Source organism: Myodes glareolus, chromosome 2, assembly GCF_982192425.1.
Source record: "Myodes glareolus chromosome 2, mMyoGla1.1, whole genome shotgun sequence".
NCBI lineage: Eukaryota > Metazoa > Chordata > Mammalia > Rodentia > Cricetidae > Myodes > Myodes glareolus.
In genome coordinates this window covers 88,615,553-88,628,425 of record NC_142027.1, presented here as the reverse complement: position 1 = coordinate 88,628,425, position 12,873 = coordinate 88,615,553, and the positions used below count along the sequence as shown (strand labels likewise).

At 48.7% G+C, this 12,873-nt stretch overlaps 1 protein-coding gene across 1 annotated transcript in view; it reads right to left on the bottom strand.

Moving 5' to 3' along the window:
• LOC125390412 (cilia- and flagella-associated protein 337-like) overlaps positions 1 to 12,873 on the bottom strand; it is a 118,001-nt gene that overhangs the window by 18,961 nt on the left and 86,167 nt on the right. Inside the window, exons 16-21 of the mRNA XM_087902726.1 lie at positions 8,577 to 8,679; positions 6,611 to 6,717; positions 6,450 to 6,529; positions 5,603 to 5,657; positions 4,257 to 4,302; positions 2,812 to 2,871 (exon numbers count right to left, since the gene is read on the bottom strand). Of these exons, the coding sequence (XP_087758852.1) occupies positions 2,812 to 2,871; positions 4,257 to 4,302; positions 5,603 to 5,657; positions 6,450 to 6,529; positions 6,611 to 6,717; positions 8,577 to 8,679 (451 nt within the window). The remainder of the gene's footprint in view (positions 1 to 2,811; positions 2,872 to 4,256; positions 4,303 to 5,602; positions 5,658 to 6,449; positions 6,530 to 6,610; positions 6,718 to 8,576; positions 8,680 to 12,873) is intronic.

The following is a 12,873-nucleotide window of genomic DNA, read 5'->3' as shown; positions in this document are numbered from 1 at the left end:
TGTTGCTGTGTTTCCCTGTTGGGCCATCGCCTCTAGGGCCCCAGCTTTCTAAGGGAAGTAGCATGTCCTGAGTTCATCATCCCGCCAGCGTGCAAGTTGTTGACAAGGTGCATGTCAGGTTGTATGTGGGCAAGAGAACCAAGCTAGGGGCTAAGGAGGTCTGGTTCCCGCCAGCCAGAAACCCACAGGCCAGAGGAGAGAGGAGCCCACGACTCCCACCTGCCCTCCTGAGGTGAAACTGTCAACGGGAGTTGAAGCTATGGGCTTCTCTCAAAAGAAGGCGCCTGGCACAGGTGCCTCTGCTGAAGACGAGAACCCAAAGCTGGTGTGGGGAGACCAGCGCTGCAGCGTTCCCGGGCCCCTGGCCATGTACGTTTCCCATTTCCCACTGTGAGAGCTTACTATGTCACGGCATTGGGTGGCACTCAGCCGCATTAAGATATCCTTCTATCTTTGTTCTTGTGTACTGGCCACAAGGTATCCCTTGAGGACTTGACTTGATGGCCTAAGAGGCTCTGTCTGCTTGAACACAGATTATAATGTGAGACTTGGGAAAAAGAAGACAAATAGCTATCTCCTTCCCATGATCCTCTACTGCTAGATTTCTACTCCTGCCTACCCTATTATTCCACAATGTGTGCTGAGCACTTGGGTCTGGGCTTTTCCATGTCCTGCCCCAACTCTAGAGAGACTATTGGTGCCAGATGAGCTCATGAGGATGTGGTCCCCATGTTGGGATTAGGGTTCGTCTAAGAACAGGAAGAACACTGCTCATGCTCTCTCTGTTGTCTGAGGACATGGCAAAGAGTTGCTGACAGCCGCCACTCTCTATCCGTGAGCCAGAAAGAGAGTCCTCACCAGAACCTGGCCAAGCTGGCACCCCGACCTCAGGACTAGCCCTCACCAGAACCTGACCAAGCTGGCACCCCGACCTCAGGACCAGCTCTCACCAGAACCTGACCAAGCTGGCACCCCGACCTCAGGACTAGCCCTCACCAGAACCTGACCAAGCTGGCACCCCGACCTCAGGACCAGAACCCAGGGAAATAGATTTCTGCTGTTTAAGCTTTGTAGCATGCACGTTCTGTTGAGGCATCTCATTAGCATATCTTCCCTCCCACTTCTAATGTGCTAGCCAATCAGATTCTCCACAGTCCTTCCGGCTGCCACACTTCTATACTTCCATACCGCGCTCAAGCGTCTCCTCTCCGTCCTCATAAAGTCTATCTTTCCCTCCTGAAAAAGCCCTTGTGATCTTTAATCTCCCAGATACGGTGCAGCAAAGCTCGTGGCACTGGAAACGTGGCCGTTTATCACTTATCATCATTTTGTTTGTTAGGTTCCATGCTTCCTCTCTCCTCCATGCCTCGCCTGTCTGCGAGCATCTCGAGAATCATAGTTGTCTCTTTTATGCCTGCCTACTAAGTGCATGAGCAGGCCAGTGCTCATCAAATATGTGTGCAGGATGGAGGACTGGATACATGTGCACTTCACTGACCCACGTGTGATATCCAAATGCCATGGCTCCCCTGGGGACCTGGCATATAACTTCATTACTTCCACCATGCCCACTAAACTGTAAGCTCTGTGAAGGTAAGGCCACGCTTGCTCACCATTGCAACTCCCAGAAACAAGAGTGCCCACAAGAGGCATTCAGTGGATAATGAATGAATGAAAACATCGTCACTGGGCAATTATTATAAACTGGGCACTGGGTAAAGTTTTTCAGACCACGGAGGCTTAGTTACATGGATGAACTGGTTAGCTTTATGTCAGTTTGACACAAGCTAGATTCATCAGAGAGGAGCAAGCTTCAGTTGAAAAAAAAATGCTCTAATAAGATCAGGCAGTAGGCAAGCCTGTGGGACACTTTTTTCAATTAGTGATTGATGGGGAGGTCCCAACCCATTATGGGTGGTGCCATCCCTGAGCTGGTGGTCCTGGATTCTATAAGAAAGCAGGCTGAATAAGCCATATGAGGAAGCCAGTAAGCAGCACCCTCCACGGTCTCTCCATCAGCTCCTGTTGCCAGGATCCTGCCTTGTTTGAGTTCCTGTCCTAACTTCCTCCAATGGTAAACAGGGATGTGGAAGTGCAAGCCAAACAAACCCTCTTCTCCTCAAGTGTCTGGTCAAAGTGTTTCATCACAGCAATAATAACCCTGACTAAGACAATGAGGTAATGTATTCTAGTGACGTGTGCCCTCTGGAATATTTGTAGGGCACAGAAGGTAGGTGGGGCCGTGACAGACAGCTGGGCGGAGTGGCCTTGTTTTCTGGACGTTTGTCTTATTGCCTAGGCACCCAGACAGTTTTGAAGGAAGTCATTCATCCCTGGGAAGCTGTAGGGCACCCAGAACGTTCTGATCTCTAACAAGCATTGCCAGCCATCCCCCAGCTCCGGGCCTCTAACCAGCTACAGCGAGTCAGGAACATCATGACGTCAGGAATAGAATTTGGCTCACCAGGAAGAAATGAATGCTTCTTTGGCAAAAACCCACACCCTCCCCACCTTGAGCTTCCTGCACACGGGCACTCCCAGCAGGCCTCACAGAGAGCAACTTGGAACCTTGCCCTCTGGCTCCACACCACAACTTGAACATGGGGGCCATCACCTTTCCCAGAGAGGAGGCAGCTGCTTGCACCTCAGTGCACCTTGTTCTACACGGGCGGGAATCTTGCCATACATAGCAGAGGCTTCTGGGAAACTGAGCGTGTGTGGCAGGTTCAGGAAATGCAGGGTAGCCCCTTGAGTGAAGGAGATCTCCACTGTGTGCTACTGTGTGGATTGAGGGCCAAACAGTGGGCTCACCAGGTCATCCTGCCAGCGGGGTTGAGGCTTCCAGAAATGATGAAAATCACGAGGTGTGTCCTGTATCCAAAGCCAAACAGGACACATTGTGCGAGCCATAAAGTGAGCTGCCAACACACTCACAACTTCAGAGAGAAGGTGTTGGCACGTTTCATAACCCTACCCCTCACCCCATGGCTGATGCAGATTTTTGAAATGTCAAAGCAAATTCCCCAAGTGCCAGTGGGAAGAAAAAGCAATCCACTCCTGACGTCTGGATGATTGCATTTCAGCAAATCATATGTCAACTGACAAGCTCTTCTTGGATCCACCGCATAACTTTGCCTTCATAATAAGACCCAGAGCCATTTCACGGGCTAAACCCAAAGCCATCAGCCTCGAAAGCTGTAATACCAAAGGACAAATTCAGTGCTGAAACTTCCCAGCTATTCATCTCTCAAATCACTCTCAGGATGCAAGGCTCAGACTGTGAAATATAGTGAACTTTCAAATGAATGAGGAGCCCGGACAGCGTTTAAATGCATTCGGAAATCCAGGACCGCCTAGCATAGCAAGCAGGGCAATAAAATGTCACAGGTAGACTTAAAACTTAGGTTGGGGCAGTACTTTAAACTTCAGTCTCTTAAGCCCCTCCATAAAGAGGGTTTTCGTGTCTGTAGAGATGCCTATGGGTGGCCTTTCATTTCCTCTTCCTGATTGGAGGGGCTCTAGGAAGCTTTAAAGACAGGCCTGGAGGAAGAAAGGAAGAAAGAGTCAGCCTTTCCCTAAGACCTGTGTCTTTGCAAGCCGAGCTGGGAAACCCCTCAGGCTGGGGAGGAGTGGCCGAGTAGGAGCTGTAGGTGGGGGAGGCAGGAGAAAGAGTGAGTCATCCTTAGAACTCAAGACCTGTGAAGGCATCTCCAGGCTCCCAGGAACCCCAGATCCTGACAACTTTCCTAGCTGGTACGTCCTCTCAACGGAACACTGGGAAGATTGTGTGTGTGTGTGTGTGTGTGTGTGTGTATTTCAAAAGAAATGAAGGGAGGAAAGAATAAAGAGAAATAAGAGAGAGAATCCTGTGTGTGTCACTTGTTTTATACCAGGCAGCAAAAGCATTCTCAAATCTTCTCTTAAATGAGAGGCAGGGCGCTGGAGAGATGGCTCGGAGGTGAAGAGAGTGAAGAGCACTCCCTGGCTGCTCTTCCAGAGGACCCGAGTTCGGGTCTCAGCACTTAAGCCAGGCAACTCTCAAATGTCTCTAGCTCCAGCTCTAGAGGATCCAATGCCTCTGGCTTCTGTGGACACCTACACATTCATGCATATACCTATATGCGGGGACACACACACATAATTAAAAAATAATAAAAATACACTAAAAAATGAGAGGGAGGGAGGAGGGAAGAGATAGGAAAGTCAACCCGAGGGGATGGGTTTTGAACCATCTTCATTAGTTACATTTCACTTACAAAATACACATTTATTCTTCTGTCCCATCCAACAGTCACGACACACCTAAGACAGCAACAAGATGTTACATTGTATCACTTCAACTTCCATCCATTTACCTTTATATAGAATTAACTGTATGGTTTAACTCTGCCCTATCCACATGATAAATAAAAAGATATGAACTTTTCCAATGCCTATGAAGAACAATGGGAAATATAATTTGATGAATTAGGGTTCGTTGTTCGAGCATCAGGAGACAGAAACAGACCATCCCATCATTTCTGAGGTCTATAGATCCTCTGTGGGAAGCTGCCTTCCTGGGAATTACTTGATCTTTAGAGCATGTCTGAATCCCCAAGGCAAGACTACTCACAGAAATGGTCCAAGGATTGCTTCATTCTCCCAGTGTTCAGGAAGGAATTACTGTGTTTTCATTCTTTGATTTATGGTGGTTGAAGTTATTTTTTCCGCTCTGATTTGCTACTTTGGATTTTTAAAAATTTTACTAGTATTGTTTTATCTTACGAATGTGGGGTGTTATGCTTGCATCTATATGTGCACCACGTGCATCTCTGGTGCCAGAGGAGCCCAGAACTGGGGCCTCTGCAAGAACAGTCTTAACTGTTGAGCCTATGGCTCACACAGTGGTCATCACACAGTGACCATCAGACGGTGGCCATCAGACGGTGGCCATCATACTGTGACCATCACATAGTGACCATCAGACAGTGACCATCAGACAGTGACCATCTCATGGTGGCCATCACACGGTGACCATCACATGGTGGCCATCACATGGTGACTATCACTCAGTGATCATCACAGTTAAGAGCACTGACTGTTCTTGCCGAGGACCCAGTAGGTTCCCAGCACCCATATCAGGTGGGTCCCAAATGTCTGTAACTCCAGTGCCAGGGCATCCTTCTTAGGCCCTCTGGCCTCCATGGACACCTGCACAAATGAACTCCATATAAACTCATGCAGGCATGCATACACATGCATAATACGTAAGTCTTCTAAAGAAGAAAAAGAGGAGGGTTTTAGTTGGAGGAAGTAGGCCACAGGAAGGCTTTATCTTCTGGCTGGTTTTGTGTCTGTCTCCCTTCTCTTCAGGGTGACCACGAGGTGAGCATCCTTCCTTTACCATTGCTCTCCTACCAGGATGTTTTCACCCTGCCGCAGACCTCGGCTGATGACGGACTTAGAGCCCAGGAACTATGAGCCAAAATACGCCCTCCTGCACCTTATCTCAGGTACTTTTTCACAGTGATGAAAAGTTAACTAGTACAACGGTTTTCCCCGCAACTACGGTAGGAAAAAGAAGGGTCCTATGTAAACACAGCTCCAGCTGAATGGAACTCACCTCGTTTGGTTCACCTCCATGTAGGCACAGTCACAGACCTCACTTTGGTTTCCATCTAGAATACATTATCACCTTACGTCACACATTTTTCTGTATTAACTCCTGCTTAATTTAGCTTTCGCATGGTGTCCTCCTGTGTCTGATGACCTGAACAGATGTTGTCATTTACTTTCTAGGTTTCAGCCCAGGGTCAGCTGTCACCCGGATCATTAAAGCATCGTTCATCTGTGGCCACCTTCCCTCCATGTCTGAGTCTGCCCTTGATTGGCTACAGGAAGAGGTCTGGTTTCTTCTTATTGGACCCACTAGCACAGGACACTGAGTGAGTGAACAGGCAGACCATCCTGCTTCTTTCACCTTGACTTGATTTATGTATTCCCTTTTAATAGTTAAAGAGTGTGCATCTTATCTGCTCTGTTAGCAGTTGACAGGCCAGAATCAGGGATTTTTTTCCCCCCACTGTACGACCTATTTCAGTGTCAATAGCCTACAGGCACAGAGGCTGGGCAATGGTTAGGAGCCAGTTTGCTGTAGCATGGGACAGTATGAGAGGGATTTTTTTTTAAAAAAAAAAAACCAAGAATAAATATAGCAAATGAATGAATGATTAGCCTGGGGCAGTTCAGGAGATTTCTAAGAGACTGGCATTTAGTTTCTGTGATTGTACCCCCATGAAATGCAAGCTCAGAAACATTAAATAACGTGAAATACAGAGAAAGGAGAAGTGGAGATGCCACACGCATTGTAGCCTCTCTCTCACTGGGTTCCTTCCCATCTATGGTAAATGCCCGCTTGTGCATCAGTACATCGTGGGGACCACCTGCTGGAGTCCCCCAGCCTCACTTGCCGTGCTGCAGGGTGTGGAGACAGTTTCCGTTGTTGTAGCTCCATATCTTCAGACTGCCATCTCTGCCCCCCGTAACGAGCCTAGGAAAAGATTACCCCGCTCGGATGACACGATCCAGGTCACCCTGCTGAAAGGTCCATGACACTAGAGAAAAGGCGTACCTTCTTCCGCTGGAGTCAAAAGTCAGACAGGTGACGCTGGCATTGCCGTGACACCCAATAAACTCAGACACCTGTCTTCCTGTTTCAAAGTCCCACACTTTCACTACCTGTATAAAAAGTTGAAAGGAAGATGGCTTAGAGGTAATGGCTCTCAAATCAACGGAAATTTGCACTGAGAAGTCTGGCGACATAAATATCAAAGAGGACCCGCTTAGAGGAGCTGGAGAGATGGCTTAGACGGTGAGGGGTTCCATTCCCAGCACCCACATGGCAGCTCACGACCATCTGTAACTCCAGTTCCCGGGGATCCAGCACCCTCTTCTGGCCTCTGCAGACCGTACACACATGGGACACAGAGCTCCATGCAGGCAAACACCCAAACATATTAAATCAAAATAAATACATCTTAAAAATAAATGTTTACCTAGAAAGTATCTGTACTCCCGGATTGAGTGTATTCATCTGCTAGCACAGCCATAGCAGATAGAAATGACTAGATTGCTTCAACAATTGAAATGTTTGCTTTCACAGTCGGCAGGTTCAGTGTCCAGAGTCAAGGTGTTGGTAGGTGTCATACTGTTGACTGTCAGCTTGACACAATGTAGACGCCCCAGGGAAAGGAGTTTCAGTGAGGGAGTGTCAAGACTTAGGCTGGCCTGTGGGCATGCTTGCAGGGATTTTCTTAAGCTTGGGTTAATTGAGGTAGGAAGAAAGCCCACCCTGAATGTGAGAGGCACAGGTTTTTGCATTGGTGCTGAACTGAGTGAAGAGAGCCAGACTCATGCTCCTGGATGTGGGAACAGTGTGGCCTAAGTTCACACTTCAGGACTGTGGATGTGATTTACCTAAGTTCACACTTCTTGACTGTGGATGTGATTTACCCAAGTTCACACTTCAGGACTGTGGATGTGGGAACAGTGTGGCCTAAGTTCACACTTCAGGACTGTGGATGTGATTTACCTAAGTTCACACTTCAGGATTGTGGATGTGATTTACCTAAGTTCACACTTTTGGACTGTGGATGTGATTTACCTAAGTTCACACTTCTGGACTGTGGAGGCAATGGGATCTGAGCTCACATCTGTGGATGTGGATATGGTGTGAACTACACTCACACTTCTGGACTGCAGATGAGATGTGTGTGACCTAGGCTCACACTTCTGGACTGTGAAGGGAAGGCAGTGTGAACTATGCTCACACTTCTGGACTGTGGAGGCAGTGACCCGTGACCCACTGTCTGCAGCTTCTGCTGTGTCGACTTCCTGGCAACAATGGGTTGTAACTGAAATACCCACCCCCTCACCTCCCCACCTCCTCACCTCCCCACCCCCTCAGTCCCCACCCCCTCAGCCCCCCACCCCGGTCCCTGAAGTTGCATTTGTCAGGCTATTTTATTGAAGCTACTGGAAAAGAACCTGTGACAGTGGGGTCCATTTCCTGTGCCTTCTAAACTCCCAGTCCTCAGGTCTCCCTCAGCACCATTGCTCTTGATTCTAGTCTCTTCCAGGCCCATCCTGGAATGAGATGTCTTGGATGAGAGTCCTCCCCCAGGGAGTCCAATATCCTCTGTCCTGATGGCTGAAGTCAGTCCCCACCCCAGGGACGGCTCCTCTGAGGTAGGCTTAGAGCCTCTTCCCCAAGTCCTCTGAGCAGATTAGCGTTTCAAACAATCCGAGAGAAGTATTTGCTTTAGAACACACAAGATAATCTCAAGGATATAATACTCTCAGGATAGATGGTCCTCCCAAAGAACTCCTACTGGGACCCACTGGGGAGACAGCAGGCTCTTCCACTTGACTCTGAGCGAAGACTGTCTGAAAGATCTGGGATCATTAACAGAGCAGAACTGAATGTCCACCCCACTGTTGATTCCGAGAAACACACTGCTCCGCTTTAACGGGAAGGTGGAGGGGCAAGGCAACTCCACAAGTGTGTCGATGCTAAGACATCACGAGCGAGTACTTACGGATGCTTCACAGCAGCTGACCACGTGCCTGAAGGTTGGGTTGTACCTGCAACACACCACAGGCTCTTGGTGGGAACGCACCAGGTGGGGCTCTGGGACAGATCTTGCTCATGAAAAACAGAGACAAGGAAGAGCTGAGGTGACTGCATGCCAGGGACACCCAGCAGGGGCCTTGTCTACGGCTCCATTATATAGTGACCATCAGGAGAGACTTGGGGCTCAAATGATGGATCTAGGGACCTGGGGATACTGCCTAACTGCTCAAAGTTCCACTCTCTAACCTACAATTTAGGGGTAGTAACGCTGCCTTAAAGTATAACAGGGTGTGCTGGCTGGTTCTTATGTCTGCTAGACACCGGCTAGAGTCATCAAAGAGCAAGGATTGCTCAACTGAGAAACTGCCTCCATAGATCAGGCTGTAGGCAAGCCTCTTGGGCATTTCCTTAGTGATTGATGGGGGAGGGACCAGGCCATTGTGGGGGAGACCATCCCTGGGCGAGTGGTCCTGGGTTCTATAACAAAGTAGGCTGAGCAAGTATGATATGGGGAGCAAGCCAGTAAGCAGCACCCTTCCGTGGCCTGCCTCTGCATCAGCTCCTGCCTCCAGGGTCCTACCCTGCTTGAGTTCCTGTTGATGATGAACAGTGATGTGGACGTGTAAGACACATAAACCCTTTCCTCCCCAAGCTGCATTGGTCATAGAGTTTCGTCACATCAATAGTAGCCCTAACTAGGACACAGAGAATAGGAATAGGAAGAGAGACGTGACATCCTTTTAGAACAGCGCACATAGGATAAGGCACTCTCAGAACACGTGATTGACACACGGTGAGCTTTAATGACTGCTAAAGAAGAAAACAGAGAGCATGCACTTCCGACCGCTTGCCTGATTGCTTGATTGATTGAGACTGGCTCTCCTGTAGCTCAGGCTGACCTCAAACTCAAGATCCTTCTGATTCTGTCTCCTGAGCAAGAACAGCACCACAGGTGTGTGCCGCCACACAGGGCTATGTGTCTCTTCTTAAGGCCAGGGGTGTGGCTGGATGACTTGTGGAATGCTCTGGAGTGCTGAGAATTTAGATTTCCTCCCAAACGCACATCAACGAATTAGCACACTATGAATCCGTGTGCCCAGACGGCCCCGCTTCTTAATCACTGCAGTGATGAGGCCAATCAGGCCGCAGCTGGCCCTCTGCTGTGAGGCTGTGGGTACTCAGGTGCACAGCAGCACAACCAGAGTCTGCTTCCCTACACTGCCTCTGGGAGGCCAGCCCTCAAGAGCAATCCAAGCTCCGTGGCCTGATTTCCTCATCTGCAAAATCCAATCTTTTCTGGAAATGTGAGGAATAATTATGAGGGAAGGGATATAACTGTTGGCATGTGGTGGATGTAATACCAAGCGTTAATTCCATGTGCGGTCTCCCTGCCACCTCCCGACCTCTTCTGCAGTGACTCTACAAGCGTCTCGGGCATGATGCTCAGACTACTCTCTAAGGAGAAGCAGCCTGTCCTGAGGCTTTAGGAGGGGTGTGTGTGGCAGGCAGCGGGAGGAAGGGGGCGTCTGACCCAGACTGGAGGAGCAAGAAGTCCACAGAATGGAGGAACAAAGGAAAAGAAGGGAAAACTCAGAGCCAGGCTGCTGACCTGACCCCTTTCCCAGTTGCTGTGGGAGGTGCTTAGGCAAAGGAGGGTTAGGTAACTCTGGGTTGCACAGCTCTTGAGTGACAGCAGGGATGGGGTGGGCTAGGACAGGGTCACAACCGGGCAGCTACGTGTTAGCACTCGAGATTGAGTCGACCACGAAGCAGACTTCCCATCACGGCATCGCATTCCAAAAGAAATCAATCAAGCGGGCTGTTTGTTCTACACAATTCTGTCATGCAGAACAATCAGCAATTTGATTGGCAGAAGGTTCCCCTGGAAGCAGGCTGTTTTGGCATCCTGAGTGAAACACTCCAGAGCGCTCGGGAGCCTGGCTGTCCCAACCATTTTGCTGTGGCTCTATTTGAGTTTTCTGAGCCATTCTAGCTGGCTGCATGGCGTCACTGAGGTTAGAAAGAGAGTGGATGGCCGAGACCAAGGCCACTCGCGATAATGTGATGTGTGTTTGCTTTTCCACAAAGTTACTTTAAAAGCTATTTTTATTTATGTGTATGTGGGTATCCGTGTGTGGGCTTATGTACACAAGTACAGGTGCCTGTAGGGGCCAGAGGGGTCAGGTCCTTTAGCACTAGTGTTTCAAGCAGTTGTGAACCACGCAGTGTGGATACTAGAAATTGAACTTGAGTCTTTTGCAAGAGCAATGCATCCTCTTGACCACTGAGCCACCTCCAGCTCTCTTGAAATGAGCTCTTCACATTTGCAGTTTGGCTTTTGAGGTATAACAAATGGATTAAGAACCCCGACCTCCGTGCCTCTGTTCCATCAAGAGAAAACAAGGGGAAGGCAAAAAGTCTTGATTTGGGGCACAGGAATCCAGTCACCACTGTGAGACAGTATCTGAAATCCGCGGGCTGTGACAGTCACTGTAAGGATTTTCTGCATCCTGCTCTCGGGCAGTGAATTCTGGCTTTGGATTCTCAGAACTGCTGAACGCTGGTAAAAGCAGGACAAAATGAAAACGTGGCAGGGAGGAGGAGGGTGTGGTGTGAAGCCAGGGGGAATAACAGGATTAAGAGTGGGCCATGTGGGGCTGGAGAGATGGCTCAGAGGTGAAAAGCACTGGCTGTTCTTCCAGATAACCTGGGTTTGATTCCCATTGTCCACACAAACATAACAAACGAAGAATGAGCCACGCTTAGGCTAGGCCGACTGTGACGAGGGCCAAGTGTTTGGATTACAGAGAACCTTGCAGTACTGAAAGCATATGTCAAGCACCCAACCACTCACATATGCAAATCAGGGACAGCTCCTTCTCCACAGAAGGGTGTGGCTTATTCCATAGCCTCTGGGGCTCTTAGTGCAGGCATGGAGGATGCTTTCTTACAGACTGTGGGAATGGGTATCAGAAAGTGCATTTCTTTTTGTTTGTTTGAGATTAATTAATGAATGAATTAAATGTATCTGAGTGATCTGGCTGCACGCATGTATGTGCATCACATGGGTGCCTCGTGTTTACAGAAGAGGATCCCCTGGAACTGGAGTTACAGGTAGCCATGAGCCATGGAGACACAATGCGGATGCTGGAAACTTATCCTGAGTCCTCTGCAGGAGTAGCAAGTGCTCTTAACTGTTGGACCACCTCCCTGGCCTCTTGTGCTTTTTTAATTGTTTGTTTGTTTGAATTTTTTTCATGCAAAGTATTCTGATTGTGGTTCTCCCTTGCCCCAGCTCTTCCAAGCTCCTCCTAGGTCTTCCCCACCTCCCCATCCACCCAAATCCACATCCTTTCCTACCCTCTCATTAGAAAACAAACAGGCATCTAAGAAAATAAGTAAACAAAATTGAATGGGACAAAGCATGCAAAAAATAAACAGAAAAACAAACAACCAAAGGAAAAGTACAAGAAACAATATATAGATGTAGAGACAGACAAATTGGCACACGCAGAAATCCCCTAGAGACACAATACACTCCCATGAGAAGGAACCCATCCCTCATACTGCTAGATGGCCAAGAAACTAGGGACCTAGGGGAAAGCAAATACCACAGCTCTGCTAAAGGAACAGGGCAACAGAACGACTCCTAATGACATTCTGCAATGCTCGTAGATCAGAAGCGTCCTCCTGCAGTAGATGGGAATAAATATGGGGACCACAGCTGGACGGTGTGCAGAGAGCGAGAGGCCTTGGAACGCCCCTAAATGAGATGTCTCCATCAAATCCCTCCTCTCGCAGATCAAGGGGTTCTGTGGAAGAGGAACTGGAGGGATGGAGAACCGGCAGGAAATCAGGCCTTCTAAGCGCACCAGGACTGACGCCTGGAGGATCACAGAGACTGTGCAGCCTGCACAGGACCTGACGGGATCCCAGCGCTGAGCCCACATCCCTACCCCAGGAGCTGTCTCTGATTGATAACCAAGTGAAAACTTAGTTTTCTCTAAAGAAGTTTCACTTGGTATATGAACCACTGTTCAGGCCAGGGCCCGTCCATGTCCAGCAGAAGATGGCCAGCCCAAAACAAACTCAGTGGCGTCTCTGTCCCACAACGCTTTGTCTGGGCATTTTTCTTTCTTTTTTCTTACCCTGCAGGTCTTTTGTTTTTATTTTATAGTTTTCATTTTTTTCTTTTTGTTTCTAGGGAATTTCTGTGTGAGCCAATCTGTGTGTCTCTATGTCTGTGTGTGTTCTGTTTTATA